The sequence below is a fragment of the Rhinoraja longicauda genome, chromosome 1, assembly GCF_053455715.1.
Source record: "Rhinoraja longicauda isolate Sanriku21f chromosome 1, sRhiLon1.1, whole genome shotgun sequence".
Taxonomy (NCBI): domain Eukaryota; kingdom Metazoa; phylum Chordata; class Chondrichthyes; order Rajiformes; family Arhynchobatidae; genus Rhinoraja; species Rhinoraja longicauda.
The window spans coordinates 66,736,882-66,763,151 of record NC_135953.1 but is presented as its reverse complement, the minus strand read 5'-3'; the positions used below and the strand labels follow the sequence as shown (position 1 = coordinate 66,763,151).

Below are 26,270 nucleotides of genomic sequence, written 5' to 3'. Positions count from 1 at the left end.
TGCTGAATGTAAAGCAGTTTTCCATTTTAAGCAGCCTTTCAGGCATCCCCAGATGCATCGTTGGTGCATTAATAAACAAATAAAATAATCAACATTTTTCCACACTTGGCCTCATGCTGAGGTAAGTTGCTCTGCCATTCAGAGCAAAATGTCAAAAAACACAGTCATAGACTTTTGATGATTAATTTATGGATGTGCAATGAAATTCCTTGTTTGCATGAAGCTGATAATCAGTATGCATAGTAATGATAAAGGATATCATTATTGCTTTGCATACTGTTTGAGCTTCATACAAATGAGGAATGTTATTGCACCCTAGAATTTAATGATAAAGGATTCTGATACCAGTGGTGAAGAAACTATTCTAACATCTGGATATCTGGGGTTTCAAGCTTATGTATCTTTTCTAAGACCGTGGAAGAGGGAATGGCCAGTGTGCCAGGCATTCTTAACAACACTTAAGATCCTTTGCATCTAAACTCATTCCTCTGAGTGATGAAGCAAATGATATTAAGAGGAGGCCAGAATTGGAAACACAGTTATCCTGGATTAGGGCATATGACATGGCAGAATTCCAGCACCTGACCCCCACCCTATATTAAGGGTCTGAAACCTGGTCACAAAAAGACTTGGTTGTGAAAAGTCTGATTTAGTTAAAGACAGTTGCTGGTAAGAGGAATAGAGCTTTGACAGGGGCAGGTAATTTCAGACTTCCACATACATTTCCATTGGATACACATCCAATTTTAAAGATACCAATATAAAATATTTTTAACAAAATAAAGGGTAGTTAGAGTCATAGAGTGATAGAGTGTGGAAACAGACCCTTTGGCCCAACCTGCCCACACCGGGCATAATGATCAGCTACACTAGTCCCACTTGCCTGCGCTTTGTTCATATCCCTCCAAACCTGTCTATCCATGTACCTGTCTAAGTTTCTTAAACAATGAGATAGTCCCAGCCTCAACAATCTTCTCTGGCAGCTTGTTCCAAACGCCCAACACCCTTTGTGTGGAAAAAGTTACCCTTCAGATTCCTATTAAATCTTTTACCCCTCACCTTGAACCTATGTCGCCTGGACCTCGACCTCTGGGCAAGAGACTCTGTGCATCTACCTGATCTATTCCTCTCATGGTTTTGTACACCTCTATAGGATCTTCCCTCATCATCCTGTGCTCCCTACTCAATCTCTCCCTATAGCTCACACTCTCTAGTCCTGGCAACATCCTCGTAATTTTTTTCTGAACCCTTTCAAGCTTGACAATATCTTTCCTACAACATGGTGCCCAGAACTAACACAATATTCTAGATGCGATCTCATCAACGTCTTATACAACTGCAACATGACCTCCCAATTTCTATACTCAATAGTCTGACTGATGAAGGCCAAAGTGCCAAAAGCCTTTTTGACCACCTTATCTACCTGTGACTTATCATCATATCACATCATATATATACAGCCGGAAACAGGCCTTTTCGGCCCTTCAAGTCCGTGCCGCCCAGTGATCCCCGTACATTAACACTATCCTACACCCACTAGGGACAATTTTTACATTTACCCAGCCAATTAACCTACATACCTGTACGTCTTTGGTGTGGGAGGAAACCGAAGATCTCGGAGAAAACCCACGCAGATCATGGGGAGAACGTACAAACTCCTTACAGTGCAGCACCCGTAGTCAGGATCGAACCTGAGTCTCCGGCGCTGCATTCGCTGTAAAGCAGCAACTCTACCGCTGCGCTACCATGCCGCCCTTGACCTTCAAGGAACCATGCACCTGTATGTGATCAGCCATGATCGCATTGAATGGCGGTGCTGGCTCGAAGGGCTGAATGGTCTACTCCTGCACCTATTGTCTATTGTATGCCTAGATCCCTCTGCTCTACAACACTACCCAAGGGTCTACCATTCACGGTGTAGGTCCTGCCCTTGTTAAACATCCCATAATGCAACACCTCACACTTCTCTGTATTAGATTCCAATGAATAATAGTTAATAATAGAAGGTGAAAAAAAGATTTGAACATCGATTCATGGTCTAAAAGAGATCAGTTTTGGTTAATTAGAAATGGGATTCAGTGCATGATGACCTAGTGGGCACCGGGCTAGATCTGATGAAATCAGTGGAGTCCTGGTTCGACACGTCAAATCCAGGGCCTGTTCATATGCTCTACTGTTTTGTTTATGCAAAGAATGATAATAACATCAGCATTGAAGGACACGATATGCACTTTATAGGAAATAGTGGCAGACTAGCAGCATAGCCTGTTGGATAAATCTGAGGAGTTGGTGGCAGGTAACGTGTCAACAACATGACTATTTCTAAGATGATCTTCAGGAAAGGGATGCCATTTCTGTCATGTCTGGGCTGCAAGACTACAATCCCAAGCTATGAGATAGATTCTTATTTAGAACATTTCACCCCAGGAACAGACCCTTTAGCTCACAATGTCTGTGGTAAACATGATGCCATATTAAATTCATTGCTCAACCTACCTGTATTCCACCATTCCCTCCATATGCATGTACTCGTCTAGAAGCTTCCCAAACCCCATACTCTTCCAACACCACCTCTGGCAGCCTGTTCTAGTCACCACAGTCCATATAAATATCATCCATTGGTCTACTTTTACAACTCGCCCTCTTCACTTCCTCAAAAAAAATCAACCAAGTTTGTATGGTTGCGGACTGCTGCAGAAATTTGAATCTGTCGATTTTACTGACAGAAATTAATGTATGATGCTGCTGTTGATTAGGCTTCCAGATGCTCACCAAACACAAGTTTTTTCTGCACCAAATTGTGTTGATCATCATGTATCTCAAATTCTACTGGTTGGCGCTGATGAGCAGAAAAATAAACATTGTCTTTACACCCAATCCGTCGGTTGGTCAAAACCTTTGCCTCATGCAAGTAGACAGGCTCTAAACCAAAGTTATCATAACCTGTGAAAATTCAGAAAAAAATAAAATGGGGAAGATGGAATTAAGAGATGAAAAAATTGATAATAATTTTGTTTGAAAAATTGTCATGCAATAATTAATTTCTGAAGGATTTAGATATCACCCGTAGAAACTACATCGTGAATGTGATTGACAGTAATTACGCTACACCACTCTGTTAAATGTTCAAATCTCCAAATAAACAAATCCTGGTATTCTGGCATATCAAATGAGTAGATAAATGAAATTCATGGCCTTGTGTCTAGCCTCTCCTGGTAAGATATTCACGTGTGCCATTGTTCTGATGAAAGGGCATTGGCCTGAAACGTTAACCCTATTTCCTTCCACAGATGCTGCCTTATCTGCAAAATGTTTCCAGCATCTGCAGTTTTTTTTTGTTCTTTTTGGTAAACAAATAGTGATGAGTGTTACTCCATAATGAGCATGAGCACTGATGAACCCAATGTTCTTTTCACTACATGTTCCAAACTAATGCCTTCAAAATAACCAGATATTTAAAAAATACTGCTGTTATCATGTTGGCTTTATCTCAAGTACAATGTAAAACTGTGCCCAACCCAGGCAACTATTTGCATGCTAGCCACAGAAGCAGATCTACAATTGCATATTACAATCATTCCACACTCTTAAATCTCTATTCCTACAGCAACATTTCCTACTTTCACTCTGATTAAGAAGATCCTCTCAGATCTGTCCTTACTTTGATCAGGCAACTGAATCATCCCACCACAACCAGAAAGCAGTGCTGAACTACTATCTACCTCTTTGGTGACCCTCAGACTATCCTTGATTGCTTTGCTGACATTACCTTGCACATTATTCCCTGATCATATATCTATCTATACACTGTAAATGGCTCGATTGTAATTATGTATTGTCTTTCTACTGACTGGATAGTACGCAACAAAAGCTTTTCGCTAGCTCGGTACACGTGACACTAAACTAAACTGAACTGATTTAGTAAATTGATCTAAGCTGTGTCGTTGCACAGAACACAGCTATATTTGAAGTGTATGATTCTGATTGACTTTATTTTCTGTCAGCAGAGACAGACTGATACTCATGATGCAATCCTTACGAATAGTGAAAGGCCTGGATAGAGTGGATGTGGTGAGAATGTTTCCACTAGTGAGAGAGTCTAGGACCAGAGGTCATAGCCTCAGAATAAAAGGACAGACCTTTGGAAAGAAGGAATTTCTTTCCTCTGGTGAATCTGTGGAATTTATTGCCACGGAAGGCTGTGGAGGATGTCAATTGATATTTTTAAGGCGGAGATTGATAGGTTTTTGATTAGTATAGGTGTCTGGGGGATTATGGGGAGAAGGTGGGAAATGGGGCTGAGAGGGAAATAGAGATCAACCATGATTGAAGGCAGAGTAGACTTCATGGACTGAATGGCCTAATTCTGCTATGACATGAACATACTGCCCATTCCCTGGATGACCTGTACAAGGTCAACCAAATTCACTCAATTTAAAAAAAATTAACTTGAATGATACCAAACAAGAGAAAATTAGTTGTACTTTTTTAAGGTCTTTATTTGACAAAACAATCATGAAATTACTCTCATTGCCTTTTGAAGCTAGTTGATAGTAAGGCAGATGTCGCCCAAGTGCAGACGACTGATTAAATCGCTACGTACAAAATCACAAATGTACAATTTCCCCTGCTGTTCAGTTTAAAAAAAAGACAACCACAAAACTGGAAGATTCTAAAACATCAAGTGTAATGCAGATATCAGCGACAAAGCAGTAATGTACATACATGTGTACATTTGAGTGTGGCTGGTCTCAACAATTGACGTAAAAGCTACACTGAGATTACACACATTACCAAAGAAAGACATAGTCAACATGTAACAAAAAGTCTCTGTTTCAAATCAGTGCACGTTTAATTAATACAGAGAGAAGTACACTTGTGGAATGCTAACATTACTAATCCTTCACAATTAACAAGATTTTACATTTACTGTTCACTGCACTGACCAGTCACAATAATGATGCAAAAACGTAGGGAAAAGTGCTCAACCTTATAAATTATCCCATGGATGATATTCCTGGTTAACCAAAGGTTGAAGATCAAATGCATCTCAGCTGTGGCAGGAAGGGTGATATTTGGTTAGTCATAGAGTGATACAGTATGGAAACAGGCCCTTTGGTCCAACTTGCCCATACTGGCCAACAATGTCCCAGCTACACTCCCACCTGCCTGCGCTTGGTCCATATCCCTCCAAACCTGTCCGATCCATGTAGCTGTCTAACTGTTTCTTAAACAATGGGATAGTCCCAACCTCAACTACCTCCTCTGGCAGGTTCCATACACCTACCACCCTTTGTGTGAAAAAGTTAGCCCTCGGATTCCTATTAAATCTTTTCCCCTTCACTTTGAACCTATGTCATAAGGTCCTCAATTCCCCTACTCTAGGCAAGAGAGTCTGTGCATCTACCCAATCTATTCCTCTCATGATTTTATACATTTGTATAAAATCACCCCTCATCCTCCTGCGCTCCAAGGAATAGAGACCCAGCCTACTCAACCTCTTCCTTTAGCTCACACCCTCTAGTCCTGGCAACATCCTCGCAAATCCTTTCTGAACCCTTTCAAGCTTGACAATATCCTGTAACATGGTGCCCAGAACTGAACACAATATTCTAGATGCAGTCTCACCAACGTCTTATACAACTGCAACATGACTTCCCAATGGTTAATAATCGTACAATATTTTCTGATGATGACATGAGAAATCAGATTCAATGGTCTGTTGAAACCTAACTGGACTCTCTGTCATAATGTATCCTGGGTATTGGTACCAACGAAATAATCAGAGCCAAGGAGCAGACTAATATAAGCAAATGTTCAAGTCAAAGCATATTTTAAAAGAACAATTTAAATAACGTTGTCTTCATTTCATTTTTTGAGAAAATTGCAATTCCATGTACCCAGCAGTAAGCTCCACTCAGCCCACGTGAGCCAGTGAGCTTTGGGTGCAATACTTCTGCTGACTGATTTGCTCTCCCTTCCCCAATGAAACATACATTGTGTATATATTCTATGTTTCCAAGCACAGTAATTTGTACTGTACTGGATTTAATCACTGGTCAGTGCTGAATCAATTCATCTGTTGGAATCCCAGTGAGATGTCTCAATGTTCTTTAGGTTTTCTCCAAGAGGAATGCTGCTATGGAGGAGTGATGCTAACATAGTACAAAATGCAAACATGGGAACTAACTGTGAGGCTGTAGTAAAAATGCCTGTCACATGTCTACAAAAATCAACCATGGAAGAGCAGCTTGATGTCAGCACAGAGAGAAGGGAAAGCCAGTGATGTTTTTGAGAAAGAAAAATGTAACAAAATAACATTAAAAGGACTGTGTTGTATTGTCCATTCATTGTCAATAACTAAAAATTGGCTCATAAATGAATCAGCTCCTGGGCACTTTTTTTACAATTGTAGTGACAATTAAGTTTCTAGTTATGACTAGTCTTCATCTTGTATTATAACTGCCTTGTATTGTTCTGCAGCCTGCAGTATGGTCAAAGTTTCTATTAAATTTAGTGGACAGTGCTGGAAGTTCACAGCAATTCAATCCACATGATCGGCACACAGTCAGGCCAAAGCAGTCTCTGCTTAATTAACCCCAAATCAAACAAAGGAGCAAGGAATTGATTGTGGCTTTCAGAAGTAAAGGTTTAAATGTATTATTGTCACCTGTACAAGAGGTACAGTGAAAAGCTTTGTTTTGCATGCAAAAAACATTGCCTACCTTGGTACACGTGACAATAATATAGCTAAACTTAAAGAATGGATGCCACAGTAGTGATGAGTACTATTGCACAGACCAAAGATCATCCACATCAGTTGGAAAGGCAAACTTGCATTTCTGAACTTTCACACTCTGCAAGTCCCAATTCACTGTATTTTCAGAATGTAGTTATAAGGAAAGAACATGGGTGTTAGCATGGATATGATGGACCCAATGGCCTCTCATTGTCATTATAATTCTATGATATGCAATAGTCAATTTGCACACAAGGTCCCGCAAGAAGGAATAAGGTAATGATAATGAAGTGATGGTTAAATAATGGAAATTGATGATCACTGAAAGAACATCCTCATGTCACAGAGACATACATAGCACAAAAACAGGCTCTTTGGCCCATCGTCCATGTCAACCATCAACCACCCACTTACACTGGCTCTATATTAATCCCATTTTTCATTCTTCCCACATTCTCACAATTCTAATTCACCTACACACGAAGGGCAATTTACAGTAGCCAATTAAATTACCACAGGGAGAATATGCAAACTCCACACACATGCCCCCTAATGTCAGGGTTGAACATGGGTCTTTGGTGCTGAGACTTACTATCACTCATTTATCTGAATAGTTCCATGAGGTGGTTTACATCCATCTCAAATGGAAACAGGACTTCAGATTAATGTTTTATCTCAAAAGTGGCATGCTGACATTACAGATCTCCATTGTGGCTTCAATGAAGTGTCAACTTGGTTTTGACACTCAGGTTCTTGAAGTTACATTAGAAACTACAACCTTTCATTTTCACGGCAGCAGTGCTACCATTTGAGTCATTGCTGATATCTCACAGTGCAACATAATATCGTGTGACATTCACAATGGAATTGAAATGACCGTACAATCTCCTGGAAAGTTTACACCTTCCAGTACTTTGCAAAATATTACATTATTATTAAGTAAATTATTAAAGCACTTAAGAGGGTAGAATAGGTTTTCAATCTACTAAGTTTTGGTCAGTTATGTAAAGAAGCTTCTCCAACCATATGATACCAGTTCTGGTGAATGATTGCATCAGACAAATGACCTTTTCAATCTAATGTACAAATGAAGCAACTATACTTTGAGTATATTTTCAGATTATCACCAGACACCATCTTTCTGTTGATTTTCACCATATAACATTAACACAAAGCTTCAGAATTGCTCTCTCTTTAACTAAACTAATGTATTTATCACCCCCCAAAACCTTTTAATTGTAACCTTCCTACAGGATTACAATATAATGTTAGAAAATCAAGAAGGTAAACAAAACCTCAGTGTTTAAAATATAAAAATATAGAAGTCTTCTGACTGTTAATGCAGGATGCCATACAGATACATCTGATCAGGTTTCCTTTTAATTTTAAACGACAAATGTTTCCTGCCAGAATAATGCATTCCATGGTTCTCATTGTTTTCTGCTTTATTCAAATGTGCAAAACCTTAGCAGTTAGCAATTAACGTTTATTAGTATGAGCAGGATAATTCAGTCATCATAATCAGCATGTCAGCTGACTATGAACGTGAAATGGGGTCAAATGCCTCGATAACAGTCAATTTGAAAGTTGATTAGAAATGTACTGTTTAAAATTAATTTCCTTAATGAAATTAGTTTTAATACAAGTATTACAAATGTTGCAACTTTCAATGTTAATGCACTTGTACACATGGACAGTAGGTATTCAAACAAGTCCAATATAACCAAAGCCAGTGTCTGAGATAATTGGCAGATATGCATTTCTGAAGGGAATGCTACTTACCTGCCTCAATTTCATTTGTCATTCCGCACATATTACATTATATTTCTATATGATTCCCATGGCCATGATACTACATTTCCAAAATGCCACATTTTAAAGTAGGTAACTGAAACTCAAGCATGAATTGAATTTGTGTAGGAAGGAAGTGCAGATGCTGGTTTGCACCGAAGATAGACACAAAATGCTGGAGTAACTCAGCGAGTCAGGCAGCATCTCTTGAGAAAAGAAATAGCCGGGTCGAGACCCTTCATCAGACTGAGAATCAGGGAGGGGGGAGAATTGAATTTACAGGATGGTAGACTGGGCAAAGTTTTATAGCCGACGGGCCACGGCTGTGGACTGGGAAAGCGGCCGAAAGTCTTTATCGAGGCACTGCGGCCTTGATGCCTCCCGGATCGCCGCGTAGAAGCCAAGGTCAGGGCCTTGCGGGTGGAAGCCGACGGAGCCCACGGCGGCACCACAGAGGCGTGAAATGGGGAGGCAGTGGCGGCGGCAATGCCTCTCGGGTCGATGAGAGCGTGGAGAACCACCATGAAGTGGGTGAACAATGGACAACCGGTGTAGGGGGACAGCCGTGAGGGAGGGGGGAACAATGGACGATGGGGACCGGCGTGGGGGAACACAAAAGGGAGAGCCGGCGTGCTTTGTAACTTTGTCAGCTCCATAGGTGGCCGCTATTTGTATACATTGTGTATGCAAGTAAAGGATCGCACTGTGCCTAGTCACATGTGACAAAAAAGTATTCCTATTCCTATACATTATTGTAAACCATATCACCACACTATTATGATGTTTGTGACCACAAGCCTAATTCCAAAATTCTGAGATACTGCCAGTAATACAATCAAGACGGGTCAGGCGCCAGATTTTAACGGTAATCTTTTTCTATTCGTAAGTTAACTAAACATAGTTGCCCAGGAATAGCTTTGATCTATTTCAGAGTTATTTTTGATTTTGTGTAGATTTTAGAGCTTGTAAACAAACCTACAAAGCAAACTATTTTTAAAGTCTTATTTTGATTGGATGCTATATTCTTATTTGGGTTGAATGCTATTTTTTTTTTAGTCAGAGTAAGTAACATTCCTCAGTCCCAAGCCTGGGATTGCACTTCGGATGTTCAAGACAATGGATATTTACCAAATAAATCACAGTCAAAGCAGGTTAACCTCTGAGGTCACTTTTGGTATTTCTTCTGTAGGAAATCTTGTTTTAATTAAATGTTCTAATTTGAGATTGATTTGCATCATATCAAGTTGGTGCAACACCAATACAACCATGGAGCAATATACATTCATTTTCTACACCAGCAAGGCAGTTACATTAAACTGTATGGGTTCAGTCTCCGGCCCCCTCGTGGCATCCCTTGTTGAACACTTCGTCCTGTGACATCTGATGGTCATAGCCTTCATAATAGGGACCGGCACTACCCAGGAAAGTTCCTACCGCACGTCCCTGCCGAGCATGCCCAACAGCATCACTGAAGACCTTGTTGATTTGTTCCTCTGATGGCATCCACCAATCCGGGTTGGAGGTGCAATGCATCCGGATGAATTCTGTAAATAACACACAGCAAATGAAGAAAGTAAAATAACGTGCCAGCTCTCCAAGTTAGTGCAAATGTCAAGAATTGGTGACCTGTGGTTTATGGGTTTTGTACATTGATCTTCAGAACAGTCATTCCCAACTGTAAACTGAGTACCCTGATATTCCAACAGGGACATGACAGCACTACCAGCTACAGGTTGCCCTCTGTGGCACTAACCCTCCTTTCTTGGAAATACATTGCTGCTACTTTGTATATGCAGGGTTTACATTCTCAAACTTTTTGATAGTAAGAACCATGTATCGTGAATGTAACTCTGGGTCTTTAAATGAGAGGGAATAAAAGCTGGCACTGCCAACAAAGCCTTACCTTGTACAACAACAGGTGTTGAAAACATTCAGCATGTCAGGCAGTATATGTGGAAGAAGAAACAGCATTAACATTTCAGGACATGCAGCCTTCACCAGAACAAGTTTTGGAAGAGACATGGAAGTTTGGAGAACATCCTTGCATCTTTTCCTCTGTCTTGACAATTTTATTTTAAATGAAGCCCGGAAAACAGTGGACTGTGGATTTAGTGTGCAGACTGGTGTTTGGGAGATTGAGGTTACTGGGAAGATTAAAATAGCATGTTATGTGCCTCTGAGTTCTGGCAAAGATTGCTTTTGGAATTTCAAGGGAGGGTATGATTTTACTGCTTACTGGTGTTAGAGCAACTTGTTTCCACTCTTAAATAGACACAAAGTGCTGGGGTAACTCAACAGGCAGGTCACATAGCATCTCTGGAGAACATGGATTGGTGGCATTTCAGATTGGGGCCCTTCTTCAGACTGACTGTGATTGGGGGGAGAAAGCTAGAAGAGAGGTGAGGGGCAGGACAAAGCCTGGCTAGTGATAGGTGGATACAGGTGAGGGGGGGGGGGGTTAGGGAGGCTTTTCATTGGCAGATGGTTGGGCAAAGGCCAAAGATGAAAGGACAAAAAGCGTCAGATAAAAGGTGGCGTAGAATGTGAAGCCAGACAAGGAATTATAGGTGGAAGAGGAAAGGGGAAGGGAAGGGGAGAAATGGATGCAAATTTAGGTGGGCACAGAGGAAAGGGGAATAAGTGGGGGGTGTGTGGTTGTGGTTGTTTAATCTAAAATTGGAGAATTCTATGTTACTCCAGCACTATGTATTTTTTTGGTAAACCAACAGCTGTAGTTTATAGTGTCTACATTTTACTGCTTCCACTACAGTTCTGAGGCAAGTAATGAGGCTAATGGGAGACACATGGGTGGGTGGGTGGGGGGCAGATGTTTATAGTGACAGGCAGGGTGGTTAATGTGCAAGATGATGCTTCTGCGAATATGCTGGGATTTTGTGCACTCAGCAATGTCCTCAGTGCAACGCCCATAGAGGTGTATAAGATCATGAGGGGAATAAATAGGGTGAATGCACAGTCTTTTACCCAGGGTAGGGGAATCAAAAATCAAAGGGTACAGGTGTAAGGTGAGGGGAAAGATTTAATAGGAACTCGAGGGGCAAATTTTTATGCAGATGATGATGGTTATATGGAATGAGCTGCCAGGGGATGTTGCTAATGCAGATACAATGACAATATTTAAAGGTCACTTGAACTGGTACATGGATAGGAAAGGTTTAGAGGGATATGGGCCAAATGCGGACAAATGGGAATACCTTAGATGGGCATCTTTGTTGGCATGGACGAGTTGGGCCAAAGGACCTGTTTCTATGCTCTATGACAGTGTTCAAAAGAGAGAGCGAGTCTGTTTCAAGAGTCTGTTGTCAGGCAGGTAAACAATGCCACTTGCCCAACTGTGTATAACTAGTGCCTCAATCCAGGTTACACACCTCATTGTTCACCTGCCTGACAACAGACGACTTCTGTTGGCCCATTCTGTTCTCACATACAGATGTTAGCCTGGAAGAGGACATTGATGTAGATTCACTTATCCTTCCAGTGAATTGGGAGAGTTTAGCAGAGGCAACATCAGTGACATTTAAACATTGCCATAAGATGCCTGCTCTGGTTAGTCTTCAAGACCTAACCCCTAACACAGATGAACAAATGCTGTGCTTGTGCAGTAAATGTAATGGTGAATTTCATCATCAATGTCAGCATCGCTAGGATAATACATCATGCTCTCTGAATATTAAAGGTTCATTTTATTTTAGCATGCAATTTCAGTTTTGCAGTAAATACTATATACTAAGATAATTTGAAACAACTACTGCAGAGAAAAGTACACCACCAATGATTTATATGGTGCCTTCAGCATGAAGTCAGCAGAGACTTGGTGAACTTGAAAAAAAACCTGATACTCCCATCAGTCAGTTTGCTAAATAAAAGTTCCCAAGTTTAATGGCTCAGCATGCAGTGATAGACATTTATGTGAAACATACGATAGACACAAAATGCTGGAGTAACTCAGCGGGTCAGGCAGCATCCTGAGAAAAGGAAAAGGTGACATTTTGGGTTGGAACCTTTCTTCAGACTCAAAAGGGTTCGGTCCCAAAATATCACCTATTCCTTTTCTCAGGATGCTGCCTGACCCGCTGAGTTACTCCAGTATTTTGTGTCTATCTTCGGTATAAACCTGCATCTGCAGTTCCTTCATACACCACACCTGAACCATAAAGTAACATGACTGCAAGAATAGACTGACACTCTGATAGTGTTGTATTTAGGGAAAGGTCATCATAGCAAGGTCCATTCTGTTCTCACTCATGGGTGTGCACTATCCCTCGGCAGAACTACCCAGGAGGTATCCTAGTCAGTAATTATTGCTGAATCAACATTACAAAAACATCCCCGACCCCAACATTCCATGGCTTGTTCTTAAATAGTTCTCCTGGTTTCCTTTGAAGGTTAAAGCCTTTCACTTTATCACTCGGGTCAGGTATCAGGTTTTGGAGTCAGCAATGCTTGTGTTTTGCCAAGAGGTGTGCCATCCACCAGGCAAAGGCGAGTTCAACACATGTGATTCGTCTCCAGCTGTCCTGGGATCCAGCGTCCGGCTGGGTGAGCGGTCAGTAACAGGACCTGCCCAGTATAGTTATGTCCTGTGAGAAACAACTAGTGTGTGAATTTCTATGGAACTATAGGCCAGCGAATCTAACATTCGTGGTTAGAGTTACTGGAGAGTATTCTAAGGGAAAGGATATATATCCATTTATATAGAGAATGGCTGATTATTGGTAGCCCGGTTTTGTACGTGGGAGATTGTGTCTCACGAATTTGATAGAGTTTTTGAAGATGTAACCAAAAAGGATGAGGGTAGAAATATATGGATTTCAGCAAGACTTTGGATAAGGTAACCTGCTCTTGAACGTTAGATCGCATGGGATCCAAGGAGAGTTCGCCAACAGACGACTTCTGTTGGCCCATTCTGTTCTCACATACAGATGTTAGCCTGTAATTTCTATCCAGTCAGCAACCTTTTTTTTACACAAAGGACAGTGTAATGGAATGAGCTGCCAAGGAAGGTAGTAAAAAATCTTTGGATAGGTTTAGAAGGATATGGGCCAAACACAGGCAGGTGGGAGTAATGTAGATGGAGCATGTTGATCGGTATGGGCAAGTTGGGCCGAAGGGCCTGTTTTCATGTTTTATGACTGCATGACTAAGTTTCAGTGTTTAACACAAGTAGAATAATATTAAATTAATTTTTCTTGATAGTGCATATCAAATGCATATCAATCCCACTCCTTCCCTTTGAATTTTACTTTGAATCCGAATCCAATATTAACTACATTTTAGCAGACAAATCTTAATGCCTAGGAATCAATAGTAATTTTACACTGCACCTAATCATGGATCATTGGCTTATAATGAGCTAATTGTTAGAAATTCTATCTGACAGCCTTGCTTGAAATTTATATAAACCAGATTTTGCAAGTAATTCCATTATGTGTGTAGTAATGTGTCCTCGGGTCTCCAGTCTTCTTTCATTGGTTCAGTTCACCCCAAATGCTGCATCATCTTCACAATAATGGTCCAACTAGAAACATCAACCTACATATTCTCTTCAGAGGTTCTTCTTTGCACCTCTTGCTATGTTTTAGACTGTTCAACTAGTTATAATGTATTGGTCTAGACTGATCTGAAAAAAAAACTACATTAAATATCATTATCAACCTTCATATTATTGAAAATTTGAAGGCTCTATGGATCTTTTAAAATGTAAAAGTGGACAGCTGAGTGAAATGAAATTAAACGGGAAAACCTCTCAGAGTACAGTGGGAGTTAAAACCAATTGCAAATATTATAATAAATACTATGCAGTCACTTTTCTTTGATGCCCCACTCCACCTCAGGCCCCACAACCAATCTTGCCGCAAATCCTGTGACCTATCTGAATTACTTCACTTTCTCCAACACTATGGCTGAAGAGGAGAGACCTTTGTGTGCACAATGTGTGCACTGCCAATTCTATTGCATGAAGCACAAATCATACATGTCCACCACACTCTGCTGTTCAACATTTCTTTGTAGGCTTTTCGCATGTGGTCTCTTGTTTACATCCATTCTATTACATGGATACTGTAATGCGTACCTCGGAGGCAGGTCACTTTGACTGGGTCAAGAGGTCGTCGCTCAGGCCTTGGCTCTCCTAGTGGCATAGATCGTTTCCTTTTCCCCAGACCACATGAATACTTCAGTTCATCTGTTGTGAACACAAATCGAATGAGGTAACGCAGTAGTCGGCGGCCATCTTTTTTAGATGAATTGACAGCCTCGTCCCATTGTTTACTGGTTATATAGACGGGATAGTTGGTCAACAACTGCTTGTTTCCCTGAAAATTGAAGGTAAGAAACTTTTGAAATCACAAATTTACAACAACTGTGTTAAGTGTAATTCAATACTACATTACAAATTGCCTCTTTCGTTTACTTAGTATCACCAGGGAACAAAATCCTTTCAAAATTATTGAAATTATTAAGCTTAGAATTGCAGACACACTGAGGTTCAGTAAAGTTGTAATGTGTTAATAAATCAGTTTTGTACTGCTCTTAGTTCAAGGAATCATCTATATTGTCAGTGGAGGAAGAAAAGGATAGCGTTGATCAGAAGTGCAAAGTTGTTCCTATGGAACCATTCAGGAGCAGTCGCTGAATAGTGTTCTAACTCTGCACAGATTGCTGGTCAGTTCATGACTAAAGTACTGTGTTCTGTACTGTTCCCCACCATGTCGGAAGTGACGCAGTTATGGATAAGGTCCAGAGGAGGGCCACATGACTGATGCCTAACCTGATGACTCAGACATTCAGAGTTCTCACACCTATCACTTGTGTTTGTTGCTACATTTTATAACACAGAACAAATAAAATTAATTTGATCACAGCTTTGAACCAAATAAAAATCACGTGTCTAGCCTTAATATCTTCATAGATAAAAACCATTTCTGTCAAATGTCACACTTGTTAGTCATTGATGTCATATCTAAGAATTACGATATCATGAACCATAATTTAAATTACAAACACATTTAGAAAGCCTGGATGTATTTTCTGCTAAGTCACTGAAAACAGACTGAGAGTTAACCAGTGCTTAGGGGGAAAGAAATCAAGATAAACAGAAGAGGAAGACTAATCGCGCAATCTCAATATTGAGCATCAATGTCAAAAGAGTCAGACTAAACGTGAATGAACAGCAATTGCTGTAAATCTGAAACAAAGCAGATAATGGTGGAGGTTCACTGCAGTCAGTACCTGTGGAGAGAGAAACAGTGGCAATATTTCTGGGTGTCACTGGCACTCAAATGAGATGAATCCAAAGTACAAGAATTCATTGTGAACTTGGTTTTCCATGGGAAGTACTTACCTCTGGTGGCTGCTCCTCTGAGACTGGTTGAATAAGTTGGTTGTGCTGCTGAAGGACGGTCTTGTAATAATCAAGAACGGTCTGGCAGGGCACTGCATGGGAGAAAAGCATTTTGAATTATCAGCTCATGGGAAAAAGTAATTGAATGAAAGACTGTCCATCATTCAGCTAGGCAAAATCTAAATAAGATCAAAAGGTTATTTTATGGACTATCTACTTACAATAATTGTAAGATGCTAACATATGAATTGCCACACTCATTCCTTCCAACAAACACTTAACTCTCAGCAAGGAAATCTCTGTACATAACCTCCCACCACTGCATCTAAGGAGCTGGAACCTGGATGAAGATTCGGAAGTTATTGCTCATGGAACATCTGTGCAATCAAAACTGCTCATGCCAACAGAATGAAAATCTTGGAAGTAAGTAGAATGATATGGCTTGTACTGTGAATGGTGGCAAGTGCAAGCATTGCAACATACATTTGCCAATCTTATAAATGAACCAAGACCAGAGGTAGAAGAAATATATTGTGGCTGGACTTACCAGAATCCAATCAGCAAATAGCGTTCAAAACACAAAGTGCTGGAGTAACTCAGTGGGTCAGGCAACATCTGTGGAGAGAATGGATAGACGACGCTTCGGGTCGGGACCCTTCTTCAGACTGGTTGTAATTGGGGGGGGGGGGAGAAAGTTGGGAAAGAGGAGGAGGAGGCAGGACAAAGTCTAGCAAGTGATGGGTGGATACAGGTGAGGAAGATTTAATTGACAGATGGGCGGAGTAAGTGACATAGTGACAATATATGATTCCCAATATATTTAATGATCTGGCCTCCACTACCATTGGGAGTAGAGAACTCGAGAGATTCACTACAGTCAGAGAGAAGGGCGGCACGGTGGTGCAGCAGTAGCGTTGCTGCCTTACAGCACCAGAGAACTGGGATCGATCCTGACTCCGGGTGCTTGTCTGTACATTCTCCCCGTGATCTGCGTGGGTTTTCTCCGGGATCCAAAGACATACAGGTTTGTAGGCTAATTGGCTTGGTATAATTGTAAATTGTCCGTAGCATGTGTAGGATAGTGTAAGTATGCAGGGATCACTGGTCGGCACAGATTTGGTGGGCCTATTTCCACACTGTATCTCTAAATTAAACAAAGGCAAAGAGAAACCAGATCACATTAAGTCAACCTGATTTTATCTTGTCAATACATTAGTGTCACTGTGTGCGCCAGAGATAAAACATTTGCTTGGGTACACTGCAGTCATTTAACCATGTTTTGTACTTTGTGTTTCTGTCCTAGAAAACTATTGCTGCAACAGTATTGCTGCGTGAGTTAAATCTGAGATTTAAGATTTGTCTCAGTACCAAAACTTCCAGGCAGCCTGTAAAATATTTGGTGTAAATGTGATACCATTTGACCAAGGCAAATTCCTTGTATGTATACATACTTGGCTAATATAATGTATTCAATTCAATTATATTCAATTCAATCTGCTCTGTGGGTATGACAGCACAGCATTAGAATGACCAGCTAGGGCTTTACACACCTGGAATGCTATCCAAGGTTTTCCTCAGCTCCTCATTTTCTTGTTGAAGTAAAACTACATCTTGTTCCAACTCTTGGCATCTCTGACAGTACCCATCCTCTTCCTCCTCCTCAGGAAATGTCGACGATGGATGAACGTGGGATTCGGACGTGGCGGGAGATGTCCACCCTCCCAGGGTGTGGGTTGGAGAGGTGGAAAGTGGATCCATTTCTGTCATGTGACTGCACTCGCTTGCTTCCATGTTACTCTGTGAAGGCCGGCCCCCGGCTAGGAGGTAACTCTGAAGGGAGTCAGTAAATACACGCAGCAAGGCTGAGGTTTGATGTTTCTTCTGCACATACTCCAGTTCCATATCCGGGTTGCCTCCTGTCAGTGGCTGCACTGGGCCATTTCTGACAAGCTGGCACTGTCCTGCGTGCTCTTCGTAGCATCCACTCTCCCTTTTCACACTTGAAATGACTTGAGGATGGTTGGTGTCCAGAAGTTTTCCATTGTCTTTCAGGAGAGTCAGGACTCGACTGCATTGCTGTGCAAATGCATCAAGTATTAAGCGGCTCTCTGTGTTGGAACAGAAAAACACATCATGCTCAAAAAGTTAGCAAGAACAGAATCTCCCAATCAGTCACCACATCGCCTCCCCAACCTGCTATTTTCTCCACATGCCCAATGGTCTCAATGTGGCTTTTAATGCTCCAGGCGGTGAAATGGTAAAGTCTGGAGGAGTGGTTTGGTCATTGATACCAAACCCCAACTGAAAGGAAACCCAGCACTGAACCTCCCATCCAGGATGAAATGATTTGGGAAGAAAATTCTGGCCTCCCACTAACTACAATTGAACAAACACTACATAGCCTTGTTGCAACTTCTCATAGAGTCACACAGCATGGAAACAGGCTCTTCAGCCCAATTCATTCATGCCAAGCAAGATGCCCCATCTAAGCTAGTCCCACTTCCCCATGCTTGGCCCATGCACCTGTCTAAGTGTCTTACACTTGCTGTTATAGTATCTGCCTCAACTACCTCCTCTGGCAGCTCGTTCCATATGTCCACCTGAGTGAAACGGATGCCCCTCAGATTTGCATTAATTCCTGTCCCTCTCACCATAAACCTATGTCTTCTGGTTTTTGACCTGCGTAAAAAAACTCTGCATTCACAGTATCTATTCACCTCATGATTTTACAAGATCACCATTCAGCCTCCTGTGCCTCAAGGAATATAGTCCTAGCTTACCCAAATGCTCCTTAGGAATATCCTTTTAAATCTTCACTGCACTCTGTCTAGGTTAATGAAATCCCTCCTCTACCAGGGTGATCAAAACTGAACACAGTACTGCAAGTGTGGCCTCACTAACATCTTGTACAATTGTAACATAAGCCTGAGAAGCTACTGCATTAATCAGGATTGATTATTGATTCATCCTACAGGGTATAACAGGGTATAACTAGGATCAGTCTATTGCATACATAATTTACAGCACCATCCTCATTGCTATGATGCAGTAGGTACATTATTTTGGCAGATTACTGCACTGTGATTGCATCAATTAGTAAGTACCCCTATATATGCCGCTCTATCTAATACAAAGTTGCTTATTTACATTTTTTGAACAAATTAATTTAGAACAAATAACAACGCTATCAGTAGGACCAGAATGTACTGCACTTCCTACATAATAAAGGATTGGTTTTGATTTGAGAGGATGTGACTCATACATTCAAGACATTGATTTTTGTACATAAAGAGAATCAAGACAGATATGGGTGGGGCAGGAAAATGTTACCGAGGTAAAATTCAGCCAATAATTTATTGCCAATGGAGCTGAAAACGGGAAAATGGGAAAAATAAGATAGGTGGATACATGTAAGGGGGAGAGGCGGCCATGGGATTATAAGCAGTTGGTTGGACAAAGACCAGAGATGAAAAGACAAAGGTGTGAGATAAGGATAGAAGAAGTGCGAACCGTGAAGCCAGAAAAAGAAATATAAGTTGGAGGGGAGAAATAGTGCACGTCCAGGAAAAGGAGGTGGGAGGAGAAATGGGGGGGGGGGGGGGGGTTTAAGGTTGGTTACTTAAAATTGGAGAATTCAATGTTCATGCTGTTAGGGTGTAATCTCACCGTTTCACCAAACACTAGTGTCGGGTCCGCCCAGGCCTGTCGGATCTCCTGGCTGTTAACCATTTTAACTCCTCTTTCCATTCCCATACTGACCTTTTTGTCCCGGATCTCCTCCATTGCGAGTGAGGCCAAACTGGAAAAACAGCACCTCATACTCTGCTTGAGTAGCTTACAGCCCAACAGTATGGACAATGAATTCTCCAATTTTAGATACCTAACCTCACATCCCTCCATCCCCTTGTTTCCCCCTCTCTTCCTTGTGCCCCACCTGGATTCACAATTCGCACCTCTTCTATGCTTATATTATTTTTTAAATCTTTTCATTTCTGGCCTTTGTCCAACCTACCTGCCTATCAACCCCCCCACCCCTCCTCATTTGTATCTACCTAGAACTCGCCAGGATTTGTCCTGTCTTCCCTTTCTTTCAGCTCACCCCACTCCGCCCACACATAATCAGCCTGAAGAACAGTCCCGACCCGAGACATCACCTATCCATGTTCTCCAGAGATGCTCACATTCATATGTTTAATCGCCACTCTCGGTTTGGCACCCGCTGCTGTCAGGTGTCGGGCTCAACTCCTTCCCTGGGTACAGCTTTGGTTTCTTCTGTGATTTAAATTCGACTCCTGCTGGGGTGGGACTCCGTCTCATTTTGGAGTTGCTCCAGCTCCAGTTCCAGCTGGAATGACTCCAATTACTCTTGGATTGGCAGCATCTCCTGCTGGAATGACTCCAGCTCCTGTTGACTCCTGTTGGATGCGCTCCAACTGTCAGCAGGAAGTCCACAGGTCTTGCGGCAGGTAACCAGTTTAGTGTAAATATCATGTTAACAGCAGTTTAGTGCCTTGGACACAAGCCCATGTAGAGCTGGGCTGATACTGCACAGATTGTAGCAGGTGGGATCCTTGCAGTCAGCCGCCTGTCACCTCATTCCATGTTAACTAAAGTAGAATATTAGTAGGATAAAAGTGTGTGGTTAAAATAGGAATGGGTTATATTTGGCAGGACTGGTAACTGACCTTAAAGTTGCAGGAGCATTTGGAAAATAGTGACTGCAGATTAAGGGAGTCATATTGAATTAGACTCTTCTAAAAGAGATGAATTATCTCTCTTTAATAATATGTATTCAAAAATATTACAGATGCAAGTATCTGAAATAAAAGCGAAAAGGGCAAGAAATACTGGACAGGTCAGGGAGTATCCATGGAGAAGAACAATCATATTTGAGCTTGATCACCTTTCATCAGAAATCCTGTCTTATATCAGTATTTACAGCACTTCACCCTTAAGTGTGGATTTACAAATATATATATTTTTAAAAGGAATTGCTGGAAATACGTATCTGTAAAGATAAAAGATTAAATAATATTTTGGGTGTAAGAGCTCAAATCTGGAAGATAAGCGAGTCCCTTAACAGCAAGGACTAGCGCCTTGAAGAATTTATGTTTAGCTCCACATTTGGCTTAAAATTGGCCCTTTAAAAGTACAAAAAGAACTGCAGATGCTGGAAACGTGATACAGAGGTGGACATTGACTGGGATATGCAATAGGGGAATTGATATACGAGAAAACAGTACAGCTTAACACTTTGTGATCTTTAATCATAATATGTCTCACACCCATAACTCATTTATAACTGCTCCTACTTGACAAGAACCATAAACTGCCCATGTAACATTTCACAAGTACAGTTGAACTGAAACTTCTGTCACCGTTCAGCTCACAAAAGGAGGAAATAAACCAATTTGTCATTGTACATTTCGCAAATAATCTAACAGGAGTAACTGCTATAGTTATTATTCAGTAGAGTCATTATTTCTGCTCCAAGAGGGCTGTACTTTGGCAAGTCCACTTCATTGTTTCTTTGTCTTGTCAAGTCATCATTTCCTGTTTGCAATGTAGAGTCAAGTGGTTTCAGTTCATTGTCAATCACAAGTTCAGTATAGGCCCCGATGTACACAGATATTTTCTATTTTAACACAGATTTGTGATTTTTTTTTAATACTGTTTTTACTATTGTAATCGCAGGACTGATTCAATCCCTCAATATTATTATTTTCTTTGCTTTTGGCCTAATGTGACAGGATTTTTTTTTAAATGCGAACAGTATTCAATTGAGAAAGGATGTTTGGCCAGGGCAGCAGAGGGGAGGACGAGCTGACTGGAACGGGGGAAGTTCGGTAACTGGAAAAAGTAAAGATTGAAGGCTTTCTTGATGGGCTGGAGTGAAAACCTTTCCACCATTGATATAAAGAGTGTTTTAAAGGGCCTTCCATTTCGACCTCACCTTCACTGACTGACCATCGGGCAGACGATACAAGGCCTTCTACGCCCGCACCTCCAGACTCAGGAACAGCTTCATCCCCAGGGCCATAGCTGCTATGAACCGGTCCTGCTGAGCCGGATGGTCACATCGCACAGTGAACCGGCACAGATCTACTTGCACTTTACTCTGTTTTAAAACTGTTCTAATTTGTTTCATTGGGTTGTTTAAATTAATACTGACTAGCTAAGTAATTTATTACATCGTATGGGAGGCGCATTCCCAATCTCGTTGTACCCTTGTACAATGACAATAAAGATATATTGTATTGTATTGTATTATATTGGTTGCCCAACCCCAGCAAATAGCAGATAAATCACACTCCCATTTGACTTGCATTCAATCAGTCTCACAGCTCAAGGCAAGACACATAGATGCCTGGTATACCCTGTATTAAAAGAGACAAAGGTCATGTGGGGAATCATGGTGACATATTTCTCATAATTATATCTTTATTCTGCTATCACGCTTCTGCCTGTCATAGGTGGATTAATATCAAGATTGTGAAATATTTAATATAAACCTGAACTTGAAGATTGGGCCTTAGTTAAATGTTTCATTTGAAGGATAGCATTTGCAAAAATGCAACACTAATGTGCTGCATTGCAATGCAGTGGAAGATCCTAAGGGAGATTGACAATATGGGCGTGGAGTAGATGTTTTCTTTTGTGGGCAAATCACAATCTAAAAGTCATACAGTGTGGAAACAGGCATTTCGGCCCAACTTGCCCACATCAACCAACGTGTCCCATCTGCACTAGTCCCACTTGCCAGCGTTTGGCCCATATTCCTCTAAACCAGGTCCATATCCTGCCTAAATCTGTCCATGTACCTGCCTAATTGCTTCTTAAACGTTGCGATAGTCCCTGCCTCCACTACCTCCTCCAGCATCTCGCTCCATACACCCACAACCCTTTGTGTTAAAAAGTTACCCCTCAGATTCCTATTAAATCTTTCCTCTGGCAATCATTGTTAAAAAAAAAGCTTGTCTATTCAAGGCAGAGATAAGAGGACAATTTCTCTTTGGCATTCTCTTCCTCGAAGGACATAGCCTCTGAATATTTTAAGACATGGGGAGATAGGCTCTTGATAAGCAGGGTTGTGGGCAGGAATGTAGATATGAGGTTACAATCAAACCAGCCTGAGTCAAGGGGCTGGCCAGCTGATTCCTACAACTAATTCAGGTATGTTTATATTAAACAGCGCAAGATGTTTAAATTTAAAATTTGACCAATAACCAACAATCTAATTGGTCATTTGACAAATTTCCTGTGTGGGACATCAGTACTTACAAACTAAACACTGAATTCCCTAATGAGATAATTTGTTCAAAAATGAAATAATTGTCTCAGGCACCTTACTATCGGTTTAAGGGCATGGAAATCATTCTGTGGATACAATCCTCTCTTTCTGCCAATAATTTCTGGCAACTGATTTGAAGCCATAACTTATGACTCAGAGGCATAAATGTTAGCCACTGAGCCAAAGGAGCACTTCAAAGCTCACTGTTATGGACTCTTAACTGGTGGGAAGGAAATTCTATTCCATCAGTCTAGACAGTTCAACATCAAGGTTCGAGAAGGATTAACAGTTTTAAATCATGGCTGTAATTTAATTGTGATTCAATTGCAAAAAAACACATCGTTATAACTGCAAAAGTATAATACCACTCATACAATTGCAAATGGAACCAGATCCGATGGATAATGAAGATGCAACCGAGAAAGCATTTTATCGGGATGCATCACAGCCTGGTTTGGGAACAGCTTCATCCAAGACCCCCAAAAATTGCATTGAATTGTGGACGCAGCCCAGACCATCACACAAACCAACCTCCTTTCTATTGACTCCATTTATACCTCACGCTGCCTCGGCAAGGCCACCAGCATAATCAAGGACGAGTCGCACCCTGGCCCCTCCCTCTTCTCCCCTCTCCCATCAGGCAGAAAGTATAGAAGTGTGAAAATGCATACCACTAGATCCAGGGACAGCTGATTCCCAGCTGTTACCAGGCAACTGAATCATCCTATCACAACCAGAGAGCAGTGCTGAACTACTATCCACCTCTTTGATGACCCTCGGACTATCCTTGATCGGACTTTGCCGGCTTTACCTTGCACTAAACGTTATTCTGTTATCATGTAACTACACACTGTAAATGGATCGATTGTAATCATGTATTGTCTTTGTTTACTGGTTAGCACGCAACAAAAAGCTTTTCACTGTACATGTGACAATAAACTAAATTGAACTGAACTTAAATAGCGTGGAACTGTTTCATGAGAAACCCGACCAAAATAAAATCCTTCTGCTATGTAATGCAAGCACCATCAATTAAAATGGATTTCCTCACAACACCATATGCAAGGTTCAAAACAGTGACCAGACTTATTATTAGGAAACGATTTAATTTCAGTATTCTTTGAAGACACACAAGATTGTAGACGCTGTATTCTGGAGCAAAAAATAAACTACTGGAAGAACTCCACTGGTCTAATTGCATTTTGGGTTGAAACCATGCATCAGGATTGAAATATAGAAGGCAGATAGCCACAACATCGAAGTGAGAAAGAGGAGTGGGACAGAGGCTGGTGATAGGTTGGGCCTGGGGGGGGGGGGTTCGGAGAATGATTGGTAGATGGAGCCGGATGGGAAAGTGGAGTTTGTGGTGGAGACAGATAACTGACTCCTCCTATGTTCCTCTCCTGCTCTCACCAGTCCAGACAGGTTCTCTCTCCTTTTTGTCACTCTTGTCATCCTTCCACATACCAGGACATCACCCTCCCCCACTAGGTTTGCTCTGCCTATCTATCTATCCATCCAGCTATCTATGTTTCCCCTTTCCTATCTCCTTCTCCAACAGGTTCCTTCTGCCCATTGCCTACCAACCTGACTACGGTTTCTCTCCCTTGGTTCCCCTTTATATAATAATAATAATAATATTCATTTATTGTCATTGCAACGAGTACAACGAAATTAAAAAATAGCCAATCCTGACGGTGCGTAAAAACATATATGCAATAAATGCAAAAACAAATAAATACAATTATATTAAGTACAAAAGATTTTTTAACAGTGTTGCCTAGTGCAGAAGGTAGTGTTCAGTTCTCGTATGGCCCTGGGGTAAAAACTGTTCTTAAATCTGTTTGTTCGGGATTTGATCGACCTGAAACGTCGACCAGAGGGCAGATGAACAGACGGTGGCCGGGGTGGGATGGATCTTTTATTATTTTGCCTGCTCTACTGAGGCAGCGTAGGCTGAACAGGTGCTCCAGGGAGGGCAGTGAGCAGTCGATGATCTTCTGGGCCGTTGTGATGACCCTCTGAAGGGCCTTCCTGTCCTTTTCTGAGCAGCTGGCATACCATGTGGTTATACAGTATGCCAGCACACTCTCGATGGAGCAGCGATAGAAGGACATCATGAGCTTCTCCTGCAGGTTGGTTTTCCTGAGGATCCTCAGGAAGTGGAGTCTCTGCTGTGCCTTCTTTACTGTGGTGATGGTGTTGGTAGACCAGGTAAGATCCTCTGCGATGTGCGTACCCAGGAACCTGAAAGCGGGTACCCTTTCCACACAGTCCCCATTGATGTAGAGTGGGTCGTATTCTACACTGGTTTTCCTGAAGTCAATTATAAGTTCCTTTGTTTTGGAGGAGTTCGGGACAAGATTGTTCACTGAACACCATGCTGCCAGCCTTTGGATTTCATCCCTATAGGCTGTCTCATCTCCTCCTGAGATGAGTCCAACCACAGTCGTGTCATCCGCGAACTTGATGATGGTGTTGGTGGGATGGGTGGGGGCGCAGTCGTGAGCGTAGAGGGAGTAAAGGATGGGGCTCAACACACAGCCCTCCCCCTCCTGGTTCAAATGCCCATTATCTCTCCCTTATTTGGTTCCCTTCCCCTCCCCCACCTTGTTCTTAATCCTTATGTTTCCACCTATAACGTACCAGAGTCTGTCTCAACACTCTTCCCCACCCCACAACCTGGTTTCATCTGCCCATCTTTCGTCTCGCTCCAACTATCACCTGCCCGTCCCTGTCTCATCTCTCCCGCTCCCTTGTTAAAGTGGCTATCTTCTCTCTGCGCTCTCAGTCCTGATGCAGGGTTTCACTCCAAAACAGAAGCCATGCTTTTATCTCCATTGAATTCTTCCAGCATTTCATTTTTCAGAAGTCTTTGAAATAATACAGGTTTTTTTAAATACACAATGTTAAAATGTATTGAAAATACCCAAATAAATGTCATTATTGGTAAGATTCTACCCACAAAAAATAATTTCATTGTCCCTACATTAAAAAAAAATGCAAGATCTTTCATTAAAAAGATGTTAAAAAAAAAAAGGGTCGTTGATTATTCTTTTTCATTGGCTATATTATTTGATTTGAACAAG

General features: G+C 41.4%; 2 protein-coding genes across 2 annotated transcripts in view; one reads left to right on the top strand and one right to left on the bottom strand.

Annotated features, from left to right (window-relative positions):
* The window catches only part of slc30a9 (solute carrier family 30 member 9), an 82,856-nt gene extending 76,538 nt beyond the window's left edge, over positions 1 to 6,318 (top strand). Inside the window, exon 20 of the transcript XR_013547264.1 lies at positions 6,118 to 6,318. The gene's annotated coding sequence lies outside the window, so the exon portion shown is untranslated. The remainder of the gene's footprint in view (positions 1 to 6,117) is intronic.
* bend4 (BEN domain containing 4) overlaps positions 4,479 to 26,270 on the bottom strand; it is a 38,955-nt gene continuing 17,163 nt past the window's right edge. The window contains exons 2-5 of the mRNA XM_078399224.1: positions 17,441 to 17,998; positions 15,891 to 15,982; positions 14,622 to 14,862; positions 4,479 to 10,074 (exon numbers count right to left, since the gene is read on the bottom strand). Coding sequence (XP_078255350.1) covers positions 9,857 to 10,074; positions 14,622 to 14,862; positions 15,891 to 15,982; positions 17,441 to 17,998 — 1,109 coding nt within the window. The 3' untranslated portion in view covers positions 4,479 to 9,856. The remainder of the gene's footprint in view (positions 10,075 to 14,621; positions 14,863 to 15,890; positions 15,983 to 17,440; positions 17,999 to 26,270) is intronic.